At 39.7% G+C, this 23,457-nt stretch overlaps 1 protein-coding gene across 1 annotated transcript; it reads right to left on the bottom strand.

Annotated features, from left to right (window-relative positions):
- Positions 1 to 293: 293 nt before the first annotated feature.
- On the bottom strand, positions 294 to 23,457 carry LOC115253446 (multiple inositol polyphosphate phosphatase 1). Its single transcript, XM_029867300.2, has 5 exons — positions 23,032 to 23,457; positions 1,805 to 2,022; positions 1,646 to 1,740; positions 1,342 to 1,578; positions 294 to 1,271 (listed from the first exon to the last, which is right to left on the bottom strand). Exons 2-5 carry the CDS (start codon positions 2,010 to 2,012, stop codon positions 348 to 350), a joined length of 1,464 nt encoding a protein of 487 aa, XP_029723160.2. The 5' UTR covers positions 2,013 to 2,022; positions 23,032 to 23,457; the 3' UTR covers positions 294 to 347.

Genomic DNA, 23,457 nt, shown 5'->3' on the forward strand with positions numbered 1-23,457 from the left:
ATAGTCACTAGCCCACCAAGCCTGTCTACGTGGTCAGCGCTATCATGGAAATAACAAAGTTTGAAATTATCGAAGGATCCCATTGTGAACGATGAGCTGCTCTCAAGATCCATGTGTATTTTTTTTTTCAATTGTGCTGGTCCAGATTTTAGCAGATTCTGATTTCATTAAAACTTTTGGGAGAATCCTCTATGCATTGAAAATCTTTGTAAGGATACGTAAAAGATAACTATATCAAAACTGATGGAACATGCGTTTTTCCTTCCAATAAACACAACTTTTCAATGTTTAAACTTTTTTCCTAAAATGTACTTTATTACCGATTAATACTGTCGGGCAGCTAAAAATCATCGTTGCAGTAGACCGACAGCAATCGTCAACACGATCCCCATCATAGTTGTCCAATGCAACGCCCAGCTGGAGGCCCCACTTCCACCGCAGTACATTTTGGCACAGTCCGCTTTCGTATATCGCTCGTAGCGCCGTACCACCTCGGACCAGTCGCAGAGACCAACTCGACACCAGTCGAACATCAACGCTTTCTCGTTGAGGAAGAATATGACCTTCACGGGTTCTACCGGATCGGCACACTGATACCGGACAGCTGCCAAATTCGCCGCGAACGGGGTCAACTCACTGGACCTAAAGTTCCGGTTCTGCATGGCGTAGTAGTTTTCCGCCCGCAGCGAATCCCTATCCTTCTTAGCACCTAGCGCTGTTAAAAAGATCTGAATCTCCGCTTCGTGGGTGAAGTAGGCTATGACCTGCTGACCGTCCGAACGTCCCAGATTCTTAACCATATCATTAACGGCATAGCAAGCCAGATCAGCACTCTTCTCATAGCCATAACTGTTCTGATAGTAATACCTAAGATCTTCCTTGTACTCCAATATGTTAACCTGGTTCTTGGTGAAGACACTGCACCAGGGACTGTACTGCTGTAGATGCCACGCTTGCTCGTACCTGCAAATGTCCCACATGGCTTCGATCTGATCGTTGCTCAAATTGTAGCGGAAACCCAAACGAGTCGAAATATCCGACAAAGTCTGCAAATATATCCGTGATCGCAGAAACTTATTCAGCTCGGAGTCCGGTTGCTTGTTCTTGTCCTTGTTGGCATCATATGCCGGACAGAAGTCGTAAGGCTTCAGGAGGGTATCGTCAGTTGGTTCTGGCTCCGCATTGATGAAATTATACGCCCCGTCTCCAAACAGACCTTCCACAAACGCTTTGAAACTAGCTTCGGTACGCTGGGATTTTGTATGACGGAACTGAAAAGACACATACCAGATCGTTGAACTCCAGCCGCATTTTTTTCAGTACTACGTACGCCCGACTTACCAAATACCGCTGCTTATCGTAAGGCCAGTTGAACACTTCGTTGAAGCGATCCTTCTCCCGTCTGGCCAACAGCTTCAAATCGCTCCATCCCTGATCGGTGAGGAATGATTCGTACTCCACGGAGATATTTCGATCCCAGCGCCACGATCGCAGAAGATCCAAATCGTCTGCGCACATGCGACCGATATCCGGAGCCGTACGACGGTTGTCGTAGTTGTCCAGAATCGATTCACGAAGCTGAAATGAAACGGCAAAACTCAATACTCGCACATCTACCAGAAAAATTCTTCCACCCATATCCTACATTGTTCAAAGCCTGTGGTAAGACCTGGATATCCTTTTTACCCGGTAGTCGCGTTCCGTGGCGGCTCAGCAGCCAAAGCTTGGACGGAATACAGTCTGTAGTTGTAATAACGCAAAGATCAGTCACTGAAAATTATCAGCTATCGAACGCCGCACTTACTCGGAACGATGTGCTCCCGACTAGAGGACGATCCATGGATCAATTCGTATGAAGTTTTGGTGGCGAAATGCTTCGACTGGCTCCGGTCATGATCGCGACTGTAGCAGTAGTCCTCACAGCATCTGGGGTTCTGGGCATGGGCGAGCTGGACGGCAGTAAGGCATAAGGTGATCGAAACGATCCAAAGTAACCGGCAAGTGCGAGTCATCGTGGAATGTCTGGAATGAATAATGGGAAAACTTAGCGACGTGTGACTAGAAAGTTTTGATTGGTGTTTGATTGATAATAAGTTGACGATGAACTCTTTTGTTTTTTTGTCAGAAGCTTAAATACCTACTAGAATCTATTTAGTAAGGCTTACCAATAACGTTTCGCGGTATTCGGTGCAGTCTTTAGTCTGTTAGCAAACATTAGTAAGTTAATGCTTGCAGTGTATTGAAAATGCATCACATATATGTATGATAAGCACAGCAGACGGAATCCCAAATCGCCTATGTCGTCATTGACGGACGGCACTTCTCCAACATTGTCGACTTCAGGCGTAGCACTAACATCGGCTTTTACCACTACCTTGTGTGTGTGGTAAATATGCGCCAAAAACACTCTGTGATTAACAAGGTACGGTACCGACGGCCGCTTCGGTATAATTTGAGTCGACTGAAGCAACCGGATGTCGCCACCGCATAAGTGCAGAATCTTGAAGCAGCGTTGCCGAATGAGCTCAATGAAGCCCCTCTCGAGGACCACTCGGGAAACTGGCAAAGCGCCAGCATGCTACCGTGATGGACTCTCCAAAGCGAGTCATCGATGTTCGTTGCTGCAGGCTACGCAGTTAACCTTAAGGGTGCGATGTGCACTAGCCCCTCTCTGAAGCAATGCCCCCTTGGTGATTCCGGAGAGACGTAGGGTTTGGCGACCATGCATAGGAATGGTTTAGTGGGTACGAGGAGAGAGTAGTCCTGGATTTTACTTTTGTTGTAGAAGACGGCCTGTCAGACCTACACTACCCTAACCTTCTGTTAGGGTGTCTGTTGAGCAGATTATCCCCCTATGGTGTAGAAGGAAAAAAAAGCCCCTCTCGTAGTCTGCTGGAGTGCACCCCATATGATAAAAGCAGTCATCAACAACGCAACTGAGACCAACGTTGGGTATGTGGAACGGATTCGATGGAATCATTGTTTCAATGAGTGTAGCGTGATTTTGGAAGAGAAGAACGCAGCGAGGGTGGTATTTACCAGCACGGTACCCGGGAGAGCGTGAAGTGATATAAAAGAACGCGAAAGAAGGGGATTGCGAACTAATGGAACAGTCGTTCACAAGAAACACGAAAGTTCTATCAGAAGATCAACGCATCCAGCAAAGGCTTCATCAAGATGTTTATAAGGAAGGTGTTAGCGTATAAGCAGTAAGTGGATGCGGGGAGTGCGGCACACTGCGGGGGAATGGAGGTGATAGCCGGCCAGTTCCAGACAAACAATTGAAAAGGCCACATCAACATTGCGTAAACAAACACGTTTCTGCCGACTTGAGGACTTCTGAGATCCACCCACGCATCTCACCACCACTATCAGAAAGCTTGTTGTTTGCGCTTTCTGTTAGTGGTGGTGAGGTGTGTGGGTGGAGTTTAAAAGGCCTCAAGTCGATAGAAACATGTTTGTTTACAAAATGCTGTTGTGGCCTTTTCAATTGTTGGTCTTGAGTTTGTTTATGCTGCAGAAGCGTTGCTATGCCGCATCGGCAACAGCATTCTAAACACGGATAACCAATGTTAACATATTTCCATGGCACTCATAAAATGAGTAATATTCCACCAGGTTTAAAATTTGCTCGTGCCCCCGCATTTTTGTTAATTATGAATACAATGGTGATTTCTTAACCAAAAGAGATTGCTTTAGCAAAAATATTGCAAAATATTTGCTTAAGCGGATGTACGAGCTAATTTGCAATCCGTGTAAGTAGGAAACACTCGATGAGTGTCATGGAGTTTGTCCAATTTTAGTGCTGAGAAAGTTAAGCGTGAATGGTTTCTGTGGGGTTGCTACGTTGCTAGGGCTGAAAGTTTTTGTTTGTCATCTCACTAGCGAAAAAAATTAAACACAAACTTGCCAGCTGTCGTTAGGTTTTCCAATATGGCGGATAGAGCAATCTGACATATTGGATTACCTTCCTTTTACTTACCTTGGGCTTCATACTGCGAGCCAAAATGTGCAGAGAGGTGAGGATGGGAGCATTTTGACGGACGAATGTGAGGTGATCGAACGGTGATGGAGCACTACGACGAACACCCGAGTGGTGCGGGGAGCGCATACATGGAAGACCAAGACAGCGGGAGAAATGACAGCACAGCAGAGAGCATTAATATCTAGCAGCTCAAGAAGAATAAGACTGCTGATAAGGATGGTATTTATCTCAGCTGAACTCACCAAGATCGACCAAGCGGCGTACGACAGTATCGACCGTAGAAAGCTATGGAAAATCATGGACAAGAACGGCTTCTCCGGGAAGCTCACTAGATTGATCAAAGCGACGATGGATGGTGTAAAAAAACTGCGTGCGATAGCGGGGACATTTTTACACAACATATCAAAAATTTAGAGATGTATCTTTTTCCTATCAAAAGTTATCTGCACTTTTGTAAATTATGGCACTTCAGCGCACTGGGCCAGGTGCCAATTGTTTACATAAATGCAGCGTTATTTCACAGTGTTTATGAACATTTATTTGAAATCTGAATCCACTAATGAAAAGTTGAAAGTTTCAGCTTTTCAAAACACCAAAAAAGTTTAAAAAGCACTGTCCGCATCATTGAGAACCAGTTAAAAACGGGAACGAACCTCCAATTTTCCCTAATTTGGCTGCAGGTGCCGTTGTGTATAGGGTGTGTGTTCCATCATTAATCTCACGCTCCCATATTCATCCTATTCGAAAACAAGCGATTACGGCACCGATTGATTCCGTTCTTTTTGTTTTCATGGGTGCTTACTTCTAACAAAAAATACAAAATAAAGAAACAAAACAAACAGCGCTTCAATCCTTTGTTTTTCGAAGGATGAAAATGGGAGCCACATGCTTAAGAAGGGAACCAATACCCTACATGCAGGCGTATTCTCTGATGCTGTTGGGTGCCGTTGCCGGTGCGCATGGAAATGTATAAAGAAAACGTGTCATGATGACCAAAAGTGCAGATAACTTTTGATAGGAAAAAGATACATCTCTAAATTTTTGATATGTTGTGTAAAAATGTCCCGCTTTCGATTGATGCAAAAATTTTGAAAATCGGTGGTTGCCAACATGGTGAAAAAACAGTTCTGGTATAATAATCCAAGATGGCGGCCAAAATCAATATGGCCGAACCAACTTTTTATAACTGTAAATAGTAGCCCTATCTTTCCTCTTTTCAACAACATTTTGTTATTAGGTGGTTTTAGTAGAAACTTTTGAGTTATAACGGTTTAAATGAGCCAACAATTGATCAAAATCGAGGGGTCCGCAAAAATGATTGTGGCTCTAACTAATGGGGGGGGGGTCCATCAAATTGGTTAACCAAATGCATTTTTTTTTTACTTTTTTGATGAGTACTTTGGGGGCATCCATTAAGTACGTCACGGTCCTAGGGGGGAGGGGGGGTTTACGAAAGTGTGACAAGCAATGTATTAGGCATAGGAAAAACCCGTACGAAGGGGGGAGGGGGGGGGGTCGAAAATTCCCAATTTTAGCGTGACGTACTTAATGGATGCCCCCTTTCAGAAAATCACCACCTCAAACATTTTTAAAGACATGGTGTAAATAGTGGGACGGTCTCAGCGAGAGTTACTCATGGATATTATAGCTAGAACATTTGGAAGGACGGACTAGCCCAGAGTTACTGGAAGGGAGAGTGGCGTCAATGTCAAAATTGGAACAGCGATCATCTGTCAAATCCATGCAAATTCCTGTTCCAAACGAGCAAAATTGGAATCATGAATTCAGCAAATGCTGTTCATCTTATATGAGCACCTGATCATTCTTCCATCGCTGGAAATCAATTGGCTGTTGAATTAGCTCGCACTAGAGCATCACATGAAAGTGGTCGTAAGCCAGCTATTTCGGTATGGAAGAGTTGGCTAAAGCTTCAGATTAACACCTGAAATGCCACTAAGCACAAACAATATTGGAATAGTTTGGAGTCATGTCATCAAACAAAATTGTATTGTACTGAGCCATCTCCAGCGGTTGCGAAGTAGATTAAGTACTAGAGACGTAAAGCTTTCCCTGACACAGACTTCAAGTCATAGAACTCTAGTGATGAAACCCGAAACGGGATGCCTAGTAAGGATTAGTTTTCCTAGACAAAACCAAACTATATACACAGAAACAAATACTGCGAACTAAAAGGCGAACTGCAATAGATAACACACTTCCAGGATCACTGATAGACCTTAATCAATAAACGCGAACGCATGTTACAAAAATACAACATAAAACCCTACAAATGCAAGGGTCGAACGTTGAGCGCCATGTTACAAAAACAAAAAAAAAATTATTTAAATGGAATAACATATTACGATAACCTTACAAATTCATTATATAGAGACATCATAAATTGACACAACACGACACAAAACACGGGCACCAGATGGACAACACCTTCCGATCGCAGGATGACGAGGTTTCTTTTATTGATTTAGGTCCATCAGTCATCCAGGAATCTGTAATCTTCAGACAATAAATCTGAGAAAATTGGATCAATTTTGAAACTTCATCCATTTTGTATGGGATGAAAAATTGATGAAAACCTTCAAAGCTCATTTACTCAAAAGTGGGGTTTTCTCACTTACACCTCTTTGCTTCCAACACCCTCAAATATAATCGTCGATTGAAGTGCATTTTATATGATTTTGATTGCCCCCTTTGCTCCCATAAATCCGGGCCTGTGCTCATATGCACATTCTGCCTGTTCAAATTTGTCAGACAACTTGCAGAAAATAATAATCAGAAGTCGAACAAAAATCCGACAAAATAGCGAGGAAAATCATTCGAACATGATTTTCAGGAATGATCAACACAGTAGGGGGGGGGGGGGGGGGGGTAAGACGGACATGTTTAGGAAACACTCTATTTTGACAGTGTAAACAATGCGATAATTAATTTTTTTTCTCCATACTATCTACTTCAACTAAGGTACTTTACAGTCTGCAAGCCGATTTTGCAATAAAATTTGATTTTCCATGACTTTTGAGATAATTAAAATGTGATCTTCAAATGTATGTTTTTTAACAGTGTGGGTAAGACGGACCGGTAGGGTGGGTAAGATGGACACGTTTGGAAAATTAGCTAATGCGCCATTAATTGTGTTAAATGATGTTTGTGGCCGTTTGTATTCGGTAGATCAATCATAGTAGAATCTAAATTTGGCCTTAAATTTCTTAGCGAAACGTGTTTTTGCAAATTAAAATCTATTTTGTAAATTGGAAACCTTCATAGACTGATAAACGCCTAACAGTATGCAATGCTCTGGTAATTTTACAAATGTGCTCATTCTGCGAATGGAGTGACGTGAGAAAAGTCGGAGTCGTATATCGAGGTGAGAAATCTCGACTCGAATGAGGTGACTCTCCATTTGATTTACACGGCGAGTCACTTCATTCGAGAGTGGATTCCTCATCTCGATATACGACTCCGACTTTTCTCACGTCACTCCATTCGCAGAATGAGCACAAAAGTTCAAGCTGCTCCAACAACAAAAATTCTAATATAATGAATTTTTGAACAAAAAATCAATATGAAATGCTTTATACGGCTTCCACAATCATTTTTGTACTCCATAGATTTGAATCTGTGAACAATTGTGCTCATTCTGCGAATGGAGTGACGTGAGAAAAGTCGGAGTCGTATATCGAGGTGAGAAATCTCGACTCGAATGAGGTGACTCTCCATTTGATTTACACGGCGAGTCACTTCATTCGAGAGTGGATTCCTCATCTCGATATACGACTCCGACTTTTCTCACGTCACTCCATTCGCAGAATGAGCACAAATGTGTGGGTTTTAATGTGTTTCTCATGGCACTATCAAAGTAACCCCAACACTGTCCGTCTTACCCACCCTCAAGGTGGACCGTCTTACCCCCATACAACGTAAAATATTCACTCCACCACCGTTATTCATAATCTATGAAATTTACCTAAATTTCGTTGTGTATAGGACGAAACAGTTTAAAATTACTGGGAAACGCAAAATAAAATGCAAAAACTTAGCAATTTAATGATAAAAAGCTTATTTATTGCCGCCTCAAAATTAGATCCCAGCACAAAAGCGTGTAGCCTGGTAAATGATTGATTATTTTTTGCACTTTTGACATATGTATTCTCTCATGGAGTGGTTGAATAATCATCAACTGATAAGAAGATAGAGTTAATCGTAAAAGAATTGTGCTCATTCTGCGAATGGAGTGACGTGAGAAAAGTCGGAGTCGTATATCGAGATGAGGAATCCACTCTCGAATGAAGTGACTCGCTGTGTAAATCAAATGGAGAGTCACCTCATTCGAATCGAGATTTCTCACCTCGATATACGACTCCGACTTTTCTCACGTCACTCCATTCGCAGAATGAGCACAATTGAATGATTTTGAGTGTGAGGCACATACAGAATCGATTTCAGATGATGATTAACCTGGGCTAGTTAGGGGAATATCTGTAAGTAGAAAGAAAATCGCGTTAAGTACTGTTCCTTTGAATTCCACTAAGAATTTGCATCCTTTGACAGATACGTATTTCGACCTCAACTGTAAGGTCGTCTTCAGTGGCTTGTACTTGACTCGACTTCTTAGTGGAATTCAAAGGAACAGTACTTAACGCGATTTCAGATGGTTTTGTGATGATAATCAATCACAACAAACTCTAACTCAAAATTCATTCATAATTTGTGCCGATTCTAATCTTATAACAGGATGATTTTCATTCAAAAGAGCGCAGTTAACTCATTTTGCTACAAAATCATTCAAAATTCGGATTCTGTGGATCTGTATCGCATTGAATGAAAAAAAAAAGATTTTTAACTTTTAACACCATAATTTCCTACTTGATTTTATATTAAAAAATGTACTCAACGAATTATTTTAAGACAACATTTTAAGGTTTTTGCCTGTAACTCAAAATTTCTGCAAGTTACATATCAATTGAATAGCCTCTGATCATTCAATTCTAGACGAACATTTGGAAAGTGCCTATCTGCTTTTTGTAAACAAATGTGTTTCTGTCTCTATAGGGCCCATCTGCATCCACCCACGCACATCAACATCCTTATCAGAAAGAGTGTTGTTCAAGCTATCTGTTAAGGGTGTTGATGTGCGTAGGTGGATGCAGATGGGCCCTACAGAGACAGAAACATGATTGTTTACAAAAATCAGATAGGCCCTTTTCAAATGTTCGTCTAGAATTGACATCACCTATTTTTATATTGGCCACCAAACCCAACATGGACCCAATGCTTGTACAACAGTGGCCCAACATTCGATAAAAATTGACCCGACATTCAATATTTTTTTCAGTCTGGCGGAATTTTGCAGGGTTTTTCGTGTTTCGTGCCCAGCAACTCATTCGAGTGACAATGTATTCAATTGGCAAGGATTCGCTTCTCATTTGATACGTCTGATGAATAGAAGGAAAAATGATTATAAAAAATAATTAGGTATTCCAATTAATTATTATTCCAAAATGCCAATTAATTATTATATCAAAATATTATATCAAAATAGTTTTGAAATATTCCACATCAGCCAATTGAACAGTCAGAAGATTTACTGGACATAATAGATTACAAATAGTAGCTTTGTACAATGAAAAAAGCTACAAGTACACCCGTAGACTTTAGGATGTAATCTCGAGAACGGTTTGAATGTCCTTAGACATCTTACCAGATCTGATGCTGTCTATTGAACTTTGAGATGTCCAGTAAGTCATGATAGATTACAAGTCGTGGCTTTGTATTATGAATGAAGTTACCGTTACACCCGTAGACTTCAGGATCTAAACTCCAGAACAGTTTGGATGACCTAAGATATCCCGACTGATCTGAAACTGTTTATTGAACTTTCAAAAGACATGACATGATAGATTACAAATCATAGCTTTGTATATGCAGAGTATTTTTTTTCTGGATATCCTAGGTCATCCAAACTGTTCTTAAGTTTAGATCCTAAAGTCTACGGCTGTAACGGTAACTTCTTTCATTATCTATATATATAAAAATGCAGTGGCATACGTGGGACCGCGCATAACTTGCGAACGGAAGGTCCAATTTTGGTCGTCTAAGTTTTGTTCTGTTAGTTATCACCCAAGGAAGGTTTATGAGCCAAAAAACATAGAAAAATTGAGAGTTTTTGAAAATCGATCTTCCATACATTTTGTGACCGGGGACTTGGTCTTGGATAGAAACTTGAAACGTCAAAAAACGCTGTAGGCAAGACAAAGTTTGCCGGGTACAGCTAGTCTATATAGGGTGTGGCTCCCTTTTTCATCCTACGAAAAACAAGGGGTTAGAGCGCTGTTTGATTTGTTTCTTGTTTTTGTATTTTCTGTTAGAAGTGAGCACCCATGTAAACACAAAGAACGGAATCAATCGGTGCCGTAATCGCTTGTTTTCGAATAGGATGAATATGGGAGCGTGAGATTACTGATAGCACACATACCCTATATAAAAATGCGTGGCATACGTGAGACCGCGCATAACTTGCGAACGGAAGGTCCGATTTTGATCGTCTAAGTTTAGTTCTGTTAGTTTTCACCCAAGGAAGGTTTATGAGGCATAAAACATGAAAAAACTGAGAGTTTTTGAAAATCGATCTTCCATATATTTTGACTGGGATTTGGTCTCGGCTAGAAACTTAAAACGTCAAAAAAACGCAGTAGGCAAGACAGAGTTTGCCGGGTACAGCTATTATAATTATATAATTAATTTATGGCTCCAATTTTGCTCGTTTGGAACAGTTTGTATGGATTTGACAGATGATCGCTGTTCCAATTTTGACATTGACGCCACTCTTCCTTCCAGTCACTCTAGGCTTGCCCTGTCGTTCGTGGTCCCACCTGCCAGCATGTACTTCAGTTTTCGACGCGTTCACCATTAGTCCGTCCTTCCAAATGTTCTACACTCTAAGAAAATGTTACTCTAAAATGAGTAAGATTCACACAAAACTGAGCTAAACTGGGACAGCTCAAAAAATGAGTAAATTGCATTTCCAGCAATAGCGCTGGCCCAAGTGTAAAAATCCAACCAATTTAGGCCGTATAATATTCTTCACATCAGCAAGAATATTATACGACCTAAACTGATGAGATTTTCGCACTTGGGCCAGCGCTATCGCTGGAAAAAAATTTTACTCATTTTTGAGTTGTCCCACTTCAGCTCCAAAATGAGTGAATTTTCTGACCGTGTTGCAGTTTGGATGACCTAAGATATCCCGACTGATCTGAAACTGTTTATTGAACTTTCAAAAGACTTACTGGACATGATAGATTACAAATCATAGCTTTGTATATACAGAGCAGAGTACAGTCGAACCTCCATGAGTCGATGTTCCTTGACACGATATCGACTCATGGAGGTAAATTTTTCCATACTGAAAAATAATTTCTGGGTTACTATGATGGTCCCCTTAAAAAGCTTCCCAAAGGATTTTTGTTCCACTAGTCGATATTTCCTTGAGTCGATGGTCCCTTCAATATCGACTCATGGAGGTTTTACTGTATTTTTTTCTGGACATCCTAGGTCATCCAAACTGTTCTTAAGTTTAGATCCTAAAGTCTACGGCTGTAACGGTAAATTCTTTCATTATATAATATAGGATATCCAGAAAAAAATACTCTGCATCATATTCTACCCTTTTTATGCGGTTAAGCACCAAAACTAAAGAAATATGTAGAAAAACTCTATAATATGTAGTGTTTCCATGTCACATGCACATATCTACCCATAGTATGTACATGGGAGAATTATGCGTAAAATGTTAGTAAAGATGATTAGCATAAAAGTAAAATTGTTCCAGATATTCTAGATATTCCAGAGCGTGTTATGAAAACTTTTTCAACATTCCCATCAATTGCGATAAACTACTTCGTATGTACCGAATATCGCAAGTTCAAGGTAAAATTGATTATCACCATCTGTAAGTACACGATGTAATTATCGCAAATGGTTTGTGGTGGTGACATAATTCTCATCGCACATAGGCATCTACATATCTACAGATAGATGTTTGTTTATCTATGCATTTAACGGTCATTTGTACACGACGGGGCATCAAACGACGACAAGCTATCCAGCCAACAGAACCACGCCACAGAACAAACCTATGCGTTGCATCTTTCTTCATGTTTCTTTGGCTCAGCTCAGCAACCTGAAGATGTTTCTATACTACATAAATACCTAGAAGAATATTTGAAACGATCATTCATTGTTACCGGTTTTCAACCGCACATTCTCCCATTCTATCGCACACGCATGCATCGCGGCGCGATCTAACCACCTAACCACCTGATGACGACAAACTTACAATAATGGGCGGTTACCGCCGCGGGTGGATGATGTGATCGCGACGTTTGACGATCCATGAACAGAGAGAGAGCACGCTGAAACAACGCGAGAAAAAAAAAACTCAGGCCCGACAAAATAATTACGATTATTCCAAGCATTCGCGATGAACGATCTTTATGCTCTCTTTTGTACCCCCTGTTTGGTTTCATTCAATTAAACACGCTCAAATTGGTTGAATTGTTTCATTATTTTTCACCCTGGGTGACATCCGAAAACGATACAGTCGCTTCATCGCCCATAAATAATAGTTTCAAATCCGATTTTGGAAAGTTGATTCGTGCTGATCGTTGGTTCTATCGTAATGTGAAGATCGTGTTCCTTCTATCTTCACGTTTAGAGCATAAGCTTTCACTCTCTTTGGTGGAATTCGATTTCAAAGGAAGGGTTCTTCTTGGGGAACGTCCCCACTGGAACAAAACCTGCTTCTCAGCTGTTCTATGCCACTTCCGCAGTTATTACCACAGAGCTTCTTTCACCAATTAACTATTTTGCATGTATATATATATATATATATATATATATAGCGTGGAAATCTGTGGCCCAAGGAAGAAACTTCCATTACGAAAATTTCCTGGACCGACCGGGAATCCTAATCGTTACCCTCAGCATGGTCATACTGAATACCCAGCATTTACAGCAGTAACTATGTGGGCCCCTTCAAAGGAAGGGTGTTAGCTTTATTATCGATCTCAGTCTTCTGTTGTCCAGTAAGACGACAGTTCGATTACTCTAGAATAAAGTATCCAACCATACCACATCAAAGAGCTAAGACTAGTCGTGCCATGGCCTATATTAGTAGAGTTGACGAGCCCAAATCCCTTTGCATGTAAGTAACAATTTTGTCGATTTTGAGCTGAGCATATAACAAAAATCTTCTGATTTCAAGCTTTCAGGACTTGAGATTATTTTTACGATGATTAGAAAAATTTCAAAAAATCGGAGAAATTCGGGTCGCTTTTGAAACTTCATACATTTTGTATGGGATAGAAATTTGGTGCAAAACTTTAAACCTCATTTACTTGAAAGTGGGTTTTTGTCACTTACGTTGGGAACCACAGAGCAGATCAGTAGTCTCTCCCTATACTGCTTTGAAATTGTCACATTCTTCCAGGGAATCTTTCAAAAATTCGTTCAAGGATTCCTTCAGAAATTTCTTTAGACATTTAATCAGAAATTTGTACAGAGATTCCTTCAACAAAACTTTTAGCAATTCCTTCAGAAACTATTCCAGCGTTTTTCAAAAGATGTTTCAAAAGCTCCTTCAAAAATCTGTACTGGGATGACTTTGGAAATTCTTCCAAGGAATTCACCATAAATTCCCCCCAGCAACTTCCAATTTGTTTACTAGCACAAATATCCCAAATGGAGGATAACGTGTAAGCCGGCCTTCTGATAGAAACTGCCCTAGGGGTTCCTTCACAAATTTTTCGAGTGATTCTTTCAGAAATTCTCCCATGGCTTTTGTTAATAATTCGACTAATAATTTCTTCAGAAATATCTCCGGAGATTTCTTTACAAATTTCTCCAAGGATTACTTTGAAAAAACTTCTACAGAATTTTTTTTTTAACTCTTTCATGGCCCCTTGCTGAAATCCATAATAGGATTCATTTAAAAAATCTTTAGCGAGTTGCTACAAAAATCTCCCAGCGATTCTTAAGAGAAATTCTTTCAGGGACTCCTTTGAAAACTCCTCGTAGATTAACTTAAAAAAAAAACATCCAGGAAATCCTAAAGAAATTATTTTACAAAGTCTTCTAGGGATTATTTTAGACTTCAGAATGTCCTCCTCCAGAATTTTTTTCAAGAACTAATTAAGAAAATTTTGGCACGGATAGCTTCCAAAAATGTTGCATGGATTCCTTTAGAAAATACTTCAAGAATTCCTTACAACAATTCTTGCATAGATTGTTCCAGATGTTGATCTACGATTTTTTCAGATTTTTTTTTCATGGAAGAATCAGAAATTTTTCAAAGCATTCATCTAGCTAACCTTTCATGATCTTTCTCAAAATATCTTGATTATTTTAAATGATTTACGAGTATAATAAGAATCAGTAATTCAAATCTCCTTCAAAATTTTATAAGAAGCTTTTTGACGATTTTTTTTAAGGATTGCTTAAGAAATTCTTCAAGAGATTTTTAATGAAATTCCTCAGATTTCTTCACAATCCTTTAGATATTCCTACAAGACACTTCTTCTTCTTCTTTATGGCTCTGCGTCCCCAGTGGGACTTGGCCTGTCTCTCTTCAATTTAGTGTTCTTAGAGCACTAACACAGTTATTAATTGAAGGCCTTTCTTTGCCTGCCATTGCATGAATTTGTACATTGTGTGGCAAGTACAATGATACACTATGCCCAGGAAGTCGAGATTGGCGCCGTCCCCGGATTGGCGATCCATAGCCTTAACCACTAGACTAACTGGAGACCCCATGACAGTTCTCTTCCAGAAATTGCTCCAAGATTTTTTTAAAGAAAATCCTCCAAGGATTCCTACAGTATTTTATCAACAGCGTCTATCAGAGATTCTTATAAGTGTTCCTACGGAAAAGCTTTAAGGCATTCTTACAGAAATTCCTGCAGAAATTCACACATAGATTTTCTCAGAAATTCCTCCAGGATTTCCCCCATACGTACCTCTAGGAATTTCTCTATGGATTCCTCTAGGAATTCATTGAAACAATGTTTAGGATTTTTATTAAGGTACACCGGGGCAAGTTGAAACGGGTGGGGCAAGATGAAACAGCGGGTTAGCATGATGTTTTCTATTGATGATAAACAATTTGATCGCCATAAAACCTAATTTTTGATTCAAGCAATCTTTTGGCGAATGATAAATTTCAAAATTGTATTGAAATCTATATCAAATCTTCGCGTTTCATCTTGCCCCGGTGTACCTTAGTAGAATTTTCCAGGATTTTTTTTCTAAAAGAGGCTTCGTTAGGTATTCCAGGAATTTCTACAGGTATTCCTCTTGGAATTTGTTTAGAAAATCCATCTTAAAATATGCCTGTTAAGAGGAAACAAACCATCATCGTTTAGTAAAAACTCAAAAGCAGTTTTCTCGCTGAAATCTCAACCAATGCTAATAAAAATTTATCACTGCACTGTGGTCATCATCTGGATAACAGTGTCATAATTTGCAATGACGGTTTTGTGACTTAGAGGAAGAAAACTGCTTTTGAATAATTGATGATTGCTGATGACTGAATGATGGTTATTTGAGCCTCAAGCAAAATGGTGCTTAAGTCGGGGAAACTTGATTAACTAGTTCTGATTTATCAAATATCTTGGCAGAAATCTGCTGAAGCATTACAATGACCTTTTTATGGAATTTGCTACAACTTTTGGAATTCAAACTAGTGGAGTACACGCCAAGACAGTATAAGGTATCTACCAAAAATATCAGGAATATATTTCAATTCTCGGTGAAGAAGAAATAAATCTTGAAAAAAAAGTTGGAAAGCTTTGAGGAAAAGTCTGACAAAAGAGCAGTTTGCATGCATCCGCCAAAAATATTGTCTTGTCATTGCTCAGGGATCTGTACAAAATAACGCCAAAGAATCACCCCATATACTCCGCTTATCGTGATTATCGACAAAGCGAGAAATATTTATAAAAAAAACTAAGTCAGAAAAGGATGTATGAGATTAACGCAGAGAAACAGACGTCACACTCTCATTGCTTCCCATCGATCATCTTTTTAACGGTTTTGGTCGATTGACCACTCGCGGTGCTGGTATCGTTTTTGCTCCTGTTTGACGTTCGCTCACTACTGCCACCTAGTGGTGGCCCGGCCAAACACAGTACGTTCAGCATTGGGCGATTACGTTTTCGTGACGATGTTTTCTAACGAAATTTGTTCTAAGTGAAACAGAAACAGACGTCTCTGTGCTAAATATGTCATAAGGTATTAGAGTGGGTCAACGTTGTATGGAGAAACTTTAAATTTGATCGTATCAACCCGGAACAAAGCTCTTTCAAGCTATACTAGCGTCCAAAACAACCGTGCAAAATTTGGGAGCGATTGGTTGCGTCCCCGTATTCCGCATTGCGATTGAAATTTGTATGGAATTTAGTATGGAAAAACGTGTTTTTTTGCATTTTTCTCATAAATTGAAATTTTTGGTCTTAAACGATCCAACTAATGACGTTAAAGTATAGCCTAGGATATGCCGAAAAGCTTTGCCGAAGACCGCAAAGTAATCCGACGCTTGTGAAAAAAGTTATTCGCTTGGTAACTTTGGCCAAAAATTGAGATTTTATTATTGATATTATTCCTTTACATGTTAAATGTTAAGCACCATCAGGCAATCTGTACGTTATAACTTTTTTCACAAGTGTCAGATCACTTCGCGGTCTTTGGCAAAGTTTTTCGGCATGCACTAGGCTATACTTTAACGTCATTAGTTATATCGTTTTGGACGAAAAATTTCAATTTATGAGAAAAATGCAAAAAAAACATGTTTTCCCATACTAAATTCCATACAAATTTCAATAGCAATGCGGAATACGGGGAAGCAACCAATCGTTCCCAAATTTTGCACAGTTACTTTGGACGCTAAAAGTAATTGAAAAAGCTTTGTTTCAAAAAAATCGACTTTGTTGACCCAGTCTAATAAGGTATGCTTTGGCCACAGACAAACAGACGTATCACTTGGAACAATTTGCAATAAAAATCATCGTCACGAAAACATAATCGCCCAATGCTAACCAGACTGTGTTGCGCAAACCACTCAGTAGGTGGCGGTAGTGAGCAAACGTCAAACAGGAGCAAAAACGATGCGAGCGCCGTGACCGAGCGATTTGCGAACTACAAAATATTTGAACTAACCGTTAACAAGGGTAACGATGAGAAGTGAGTAGAGTGAGACGTCTGTTTGTCTGTGCTTTGGCGTAGAGTGACTGGAAGGGAGAGTGGCGTCATGTTCCAATTTTGACAGGTCGCCTGCTCGTTTGGAACGGGAATTTGTATGGATTTGACAGATGATTGCTGTTCTAATTTTGACATTGATGCCACTCTCCCTTCCAGTCACTCTACTTTGGCGCTATTATGGGGGGTCCACAAAACAATTAATCGATATGAAATGCTCCGCGTGTCAAAAAGCTGAAACCCCCTGCAGCCAACGCACGATCGCATATGCTGTTGAATAGGATGCCCTTGTGGAGGCGATATGCCGACACGTCACACGCGGTCGAATGGAAGCATCGGAAGCATGTACGATTCTATAACATTCCCCAGAAAACCATTCCCCAGAATACCAATCCCCAGAATTCCATTCCCCAGAAAACCATTTCCCAGAATGTACCATTCCCCAGAATGTACCATTTCCCAGAAATCCATTCCCCAGAAATCCATTACCCAGAATGCACCATTCCCCAGAAATCCATTCCCCAGAATGTACCATTCCCCAGAAAAGCTTAATATACTCGTCTAAAAAGTTTAATTCGATACACAAACAGTACAATGTTGATCCTAATGATATGTTATAGGCAAGGATTTTAACATTATAGTGTAATTACGCGCAAACATCTATTTCTTATACGATATATCCATAAAAATATTCTACAATGGTTCAAACGTTTAATTACCGTGTACAATGGCTGCATGTTGATCTTTAAACCTATCTTGAAAGTTCACAAACTGTCCATTCCAGTTGCGTTGCTATAATATGTTTTGTTTTTGGCAGATTTGTGAAAATTGTGCAGCACTTGTTTCACGATGAATAAAGTTTTAAAAGTGATGTGCAAAATTTATAGAGAAAATGCATTTTCTTTTGATGTTGTTCAGTGTACAAGATGCTTATGGACCAGTTTATTTTCGGTTTATATTAAAAAGATTTTTCTGTCGAAAACTTTGAGTTAAGCCTGGAACACATAGCGTCCGTTCCGTCGAGGTTTGCGTTTTTTTGACAGTTTTCCCATGGGAAATGTGTCAAACTACTGTCACGCACACGCAAACGGATGCATTGTGTGGGGCACTTTACTCGGAAAGACTCAACTGACCACGTTTTTCTACGCAAATGGTTGGAGGAATCCATCCCAATGGATGTTCCTAATTATTCGCTTCAAAGGCCCTTCATTCATGCGGTATGAGAAGGGCTTTTATCCAAGCTTTTATCATTATTCCAATACTATGGAATAGAAAAAGTGATCATAGGTATAAGCAGTTTTAATGCCAGCAATTCTAAATATTTTTAATGAAGAAGGAAAAAGGTATCATTGTTTTCCTTTTGGCTTTCAAAAACCCAACAATGTTCCTTCTTTTAAAACATTTTTTTTCTTAGAATTAAGGCAATTAGTATTTTTTTTTTGAATTATAACTGCTTACATTTTCAACATAGATTCTCCCTTCTTTTCTACATAGGCTGTTCTTTCAAATTGCACTTTTCAGGAAATTATGGGCATTATTGCAACCACCGGTGTTAAATTGATGTTATATTTATTATATATTTTTTTTCAAATTTCTAAACACCTGTGCTTGTGGTGCCGATAATTACCTAAACATTGCAACTCGAAAGAACAGCCCATGTAGAAAAGAAGGGAAAATCTATGTTGAAAAAGTAAGCAGTTGTGATGCCGATAATTTCCTGAAAAGTGCAATTCGAAAGAACAGCCTATGCAGCAAAGAAGGAAACATCTATGTTGAAAATGAAAGCAGTTATAATTCCTATAATTGTACCAATTGCCTAAATTCTAAAAAAAAAGCTTGTATAAAAAAAGGAGCAGTGTTGGGTTTTTGAATGCCGAAAGGAAAACAATGTCACCACAGACAAACAGACGTAACACTTCGAACATTTTTCGATTCAAATTTTAGTCTCGGAAACAGATTCGCTTAATTCTAAAAGGACTGAATTTGGCCAACCATCAACTAGGTGGCAGTAGTGTCAAACTCGAACAAAAACGATGCGAGCGCCGCGGATTGGCAGTTGGTCAACCCTCAAATAAACCGTTAAATCGAAGTACGATGGCAATTATCAGAGTGTTACGTTTCCTTCTTCGTTAAAAAAATGTTTGAGTCGTTATAAGAATTGTTGGCATTACAACTGCTTATATGTTCATCAACAATTTTCCCTTCTTTTGCATAGTCTGTTCTTTCGAGTTGCACTTTTCAGGAAATTATCGGCATCGCAACTGCGCATATACTTTTTTAACATTGATTCTCCCTTCTTTTTCGGGAAATTATGGGCATTACAGCCTCCACCGGTGTTAAAATTGCTAAAATATTTATTTAATATTTTTTCAAATTTCTAAATACCTGTGCTTGTGGTGCCGATAATTACCTGAATAGTGTAACTCGAAAGAACAGCCTATGCAGAAAAGAAGGAAAAATGTATGTTGAAAAAGTAAGCAGTTGCGACGCCAATAATTATGCATCATCCGGCCAATGTTCACCTATGCATCGGCAGTTTGGGGCAACTGCGCCAAATCTCACCGCAAAAGGCTGCAAGTAAAACAGAACAAGCTGCTTAAGATGGTTCACAACCTGAACCCCAGGTACCCGACCGACGATCTCCACAAGCTGGCTGGGGTCGACACTATAGATAGTAGAGTAAACATAGATCCGTGATGATGAATCCGTTGTATCCAAACGAACTGTCAAAATCTGTATCCAAACGAGCATGACGTCATGATTCCAACAACACCAATGGAGCGCATGACGTCATATTCAACCGTCGCACTCTTGAAAAATACCTTTCACACGCTTGAAACATTTCACTCAGCGATGTCCGCGGATCTATGTTTACTCTACTATTATGTTTCCAGTTCAAAACCGAATTAGCGACATTTTTTCTTTGACTTCCGCTGCTTTTGCCTTGCGTTAAACACAATGTCGGAAGTGGGGCGCTGTATAGAGCACCAGGTGTACAATACAGCGCCCCACTTCCGACATTGTGTTTAACGCAAGGCAAAAGCAGCGGAAGTCAAAGAAATAATGTCACTAATTCGGTTTTGAACTGGAAACATAATATCTATAGTCGACACCATCGAAACAAGCATCAAACAGGCCACCAGATCCTTCAGGACTTCCTGTGAGATGTCAGCAAATCCGCTCATCGGAGCACTCATCCCTCAACATCTGTGATATTAGCTTTAAGACATTCTGAATTCTAGGGTTTTTTTTACTCTTTTCCCTATAAAAGCTTTACATAGCTAGTACTTTTATGTTGTATGTATTGATGTCTCCTATGATGAATTTGAATTGTTCCCAGTTGAAAGTTAAACCAAATCTCTGAAATGTAAATGTAAATATTAGATGTAGTATACCAATAATCTAAATTCAGGCCAAACATGTCTAAAGGTCCTATCTGCAGAAGAGAGGCTCTCTCTGGTTTCCCTCTCTTTTGTTAATATCTCAGCTGTTTATTTGTATTATGATTGTCTCCTTGCATTGAACGATGGTCAAAATAATCATCTTTTGATTTGTACTGCAAAAATAGTTGAAAAGTGTACCATTACATTGCAATAATTGAAAGAGAAAGTGAACAAAGAGAGCTTCTCAAATGCAGATAGGACCTATTGAAATGTTTGGCCTGAATTGTAAAGGCAAATCACACACTTAAATTAAATCGCCGACCTCAGCAAACGGATTGCCGAGAATCCAACAGCCGAGAATCCGGTAACAATTTTCACTGAATCTCGGTAAAAGTTTTACCGAGATGTCGTTAAAACTTTGCCGAGATCTCGGTAAACCAACTTTTTACCGAGATCTCGGTAAAGTTCACCGAGACTCGGTAATGGTTTACCGAAATCTCGGTAAAAATTTTACCGAGAATCAGTAAATATTTTACCGAGATATCAGCTGTTGGATTCTCGGTAAACCGTTTACCGAGATCAATTTCTGAATTTAAGTGTGCATGCTTACTTCCAAAGTTTTTAAGAATTTTTGGCAGAATGTTTCTTTCGGTGATTTCTTACGATTAAATATTTGATTTTTAGCGATAATTATAAACCATTCAGGGTCTCCAGTTAGCTTAGTGGTTAAGGCTATGGATCGCCAATCCGGAGACGGCGGGTTCGATTCCCGTTCCGGTCGGGAAAATTTTCTCGACTCCCTGGGCATAGAGTATCATTGTACTTGCCTCACAATATACAAATTCATGCAATGGCAGGCAAAGAAAGCCCTTCAATTAATAACTGTGGAATTGCTCAAAGAACACTAACTTGAAGAGAGGCAGGCCAAGTCCCAGTGCGGACGTAGAACCATAAAGAAGAAGAAGATAAACCATTCAGAAATAAAACAATAGTTTTATTTTCTTTCTGGGGAATGGTACATTCTGGGGAATGGATTTCTGGAGAATGGTACATTCTGGGGAATTGGTTTCTGGGAAATGGTTTTCTGGGGAATGGTACATTCTGGGGAATGGAATTCTGGGGATTGGTTTTCTGGGGAATGGTTTTCTGGGGAATGTTATAGAATCGCATGTACGCATAGGGGCTGTCCATAAACCACGTAGACTTTTTGGGGGGAGGGGGGGTCTGGCAAAAGTCTACGCTCCATACAAATTTCAAAATTTTTGTATGGACAAAAGTCTACGAGGGGGGAGGGTGGGGGGTTCTGAGATGACCAAATTTTGGTCTACGTGGTATATGAACAGCCCCATATGGCCTCCACTTTAGCATACTATTCTACATCATATACGACTTCGTTTTGGCTGGGTTAAGTCATCATAATACAAACTGCAAGTTTTAAACTTATTGGATATTAAAAATTTTCCCAAACTTTTTCATAAAATCGATGTAAAATGTACATACAAATCGAGGTATACCTGTATTTGCCACACGCATCGAGTAGCGTCAAATATTTGACAAGGAATGAATCAAAGAATAAACATAATGAAAATCGAGTGAAAGCAGTATGTTTGAGCATTTTTTTGTCAAATATTTGACCCTGTGTTAGTATCTTAACAAATGTAAAATGTACAATAGACAGAGAAAGTTCCTAATTAAAATCTGTGGAAGAACTCTATTGAACACAAGCTGAGATGCAGGATTAGCTCCAGAAAAGAATGAAGAATGTGTTGAAAAATTAATAAATTGTCACTGTTTAGAATTAGTCCAAGCATGTATATTTGTGATGAACCTAAAGTTGAAGCCTTCATTTTAGAATTTTAGATAAACAATACAAAACTACAATCTAACTATACATTTTTAATATGCTACTTATTATCAAAAACGATTGCACGTTTCATATATTGGATATGGTGAACACCGATGCCAAAAACCATAACCGTATTGATTTAAACATGACGGATCGCATTTATTTCGAGCGTGAATGGTGATTGTACTTATCGGATCTAGTTATTCGAAGTTGAGAAAATCATGTACATATATGTAGGTATAACGATACTTTAATAGCTTGTTTTAAAATTTATTGCTATTGAAGTTTAATAAACAAGAATTAGGAGAGTCCCTCCTACTTTTAATTTCAAAAGATACTGCAATATCCGTTAATACAACACTTGAAAATCACTCGAGCGTAGTATGATGTCAATAGAGGCATATCGTCTGTACATCACTTCTTCCAAACGAAACGTGATTTTGCGTCCCATTTCCCAAGCAAGAACCCGAACGCCAACAGATAACCGTTAGGTATTTTGCACTATCGAAGAACCTAGTCGCTAGGTATTATTTAAAGTTCATCACACTTACCGTGTGCACCTTTGCGTTGCACTCTTTCTTTCAACTGCACTGCTGGACACCGCGGACTGGATGACGACACTGATGATGACGAACTATCCACCTTTCCACTTGTCGTTGGCTGATACCGAGCTTCAAACAAAATGCTGCGGCGCAGATCGCCTCCTAGAACAACACCCAACTCGGCGGGGCCCGTCCGCCCTAGAGATGCACTCGCGAGAGTCGAGAAAGCGTCGCACAATAATGCTAATGATGCACCGCGACTGCGTTCTTCTTTGGTCCGAAGATAAAGAACACCCGCCCGAGGTCAGGAATGTGATATGAATGTGTATAGCATGTGGGTTGAGACTTGAGAGACTCTTGAACTTGAACTAGAGAACCCGCTGCCCGGGACGAACGTGAGACTACGCAGCTTTAACTGACCGACCGCTCGATGGA

The sequence above is a fragment of the Aedes albopictus genome, chromosome 2 (genome assembly GCF_035046485.1).
Source record: "Aedes albopictus strain Foshan chromosome 2, AalbF5, whole genome shotgun sequence".
Lineage (NCBI taxonomy): Eukaryota > Metazoa > Arthropoda > Insecta > Diptera > Culicidae > Aedes > Aedes albopictus.

Coding starts and splice junctions, on each gene's coding strand:
- LOC115253446 (XM_029867300.2), bottom strand. CDS start 2,012: ATGACTCGCACTTGCCGGTTACTTTGGATCGTTTCGATCACCTTATGC. Junction 1,579..1,645: donor TACCACAGGCTTTGAACAAT/GTAGGATATGGG, acceptor GTTTCATTTCAG/CTTCGTGAATCGATTCTGGA. Junction 1,272..1,341: donor ACGATAAGCAGCGGTATTTG/GTAAGTCGGGCG, acceptor GTGTCTTTTCAG/TTCCGTCATACAAAATCCCA.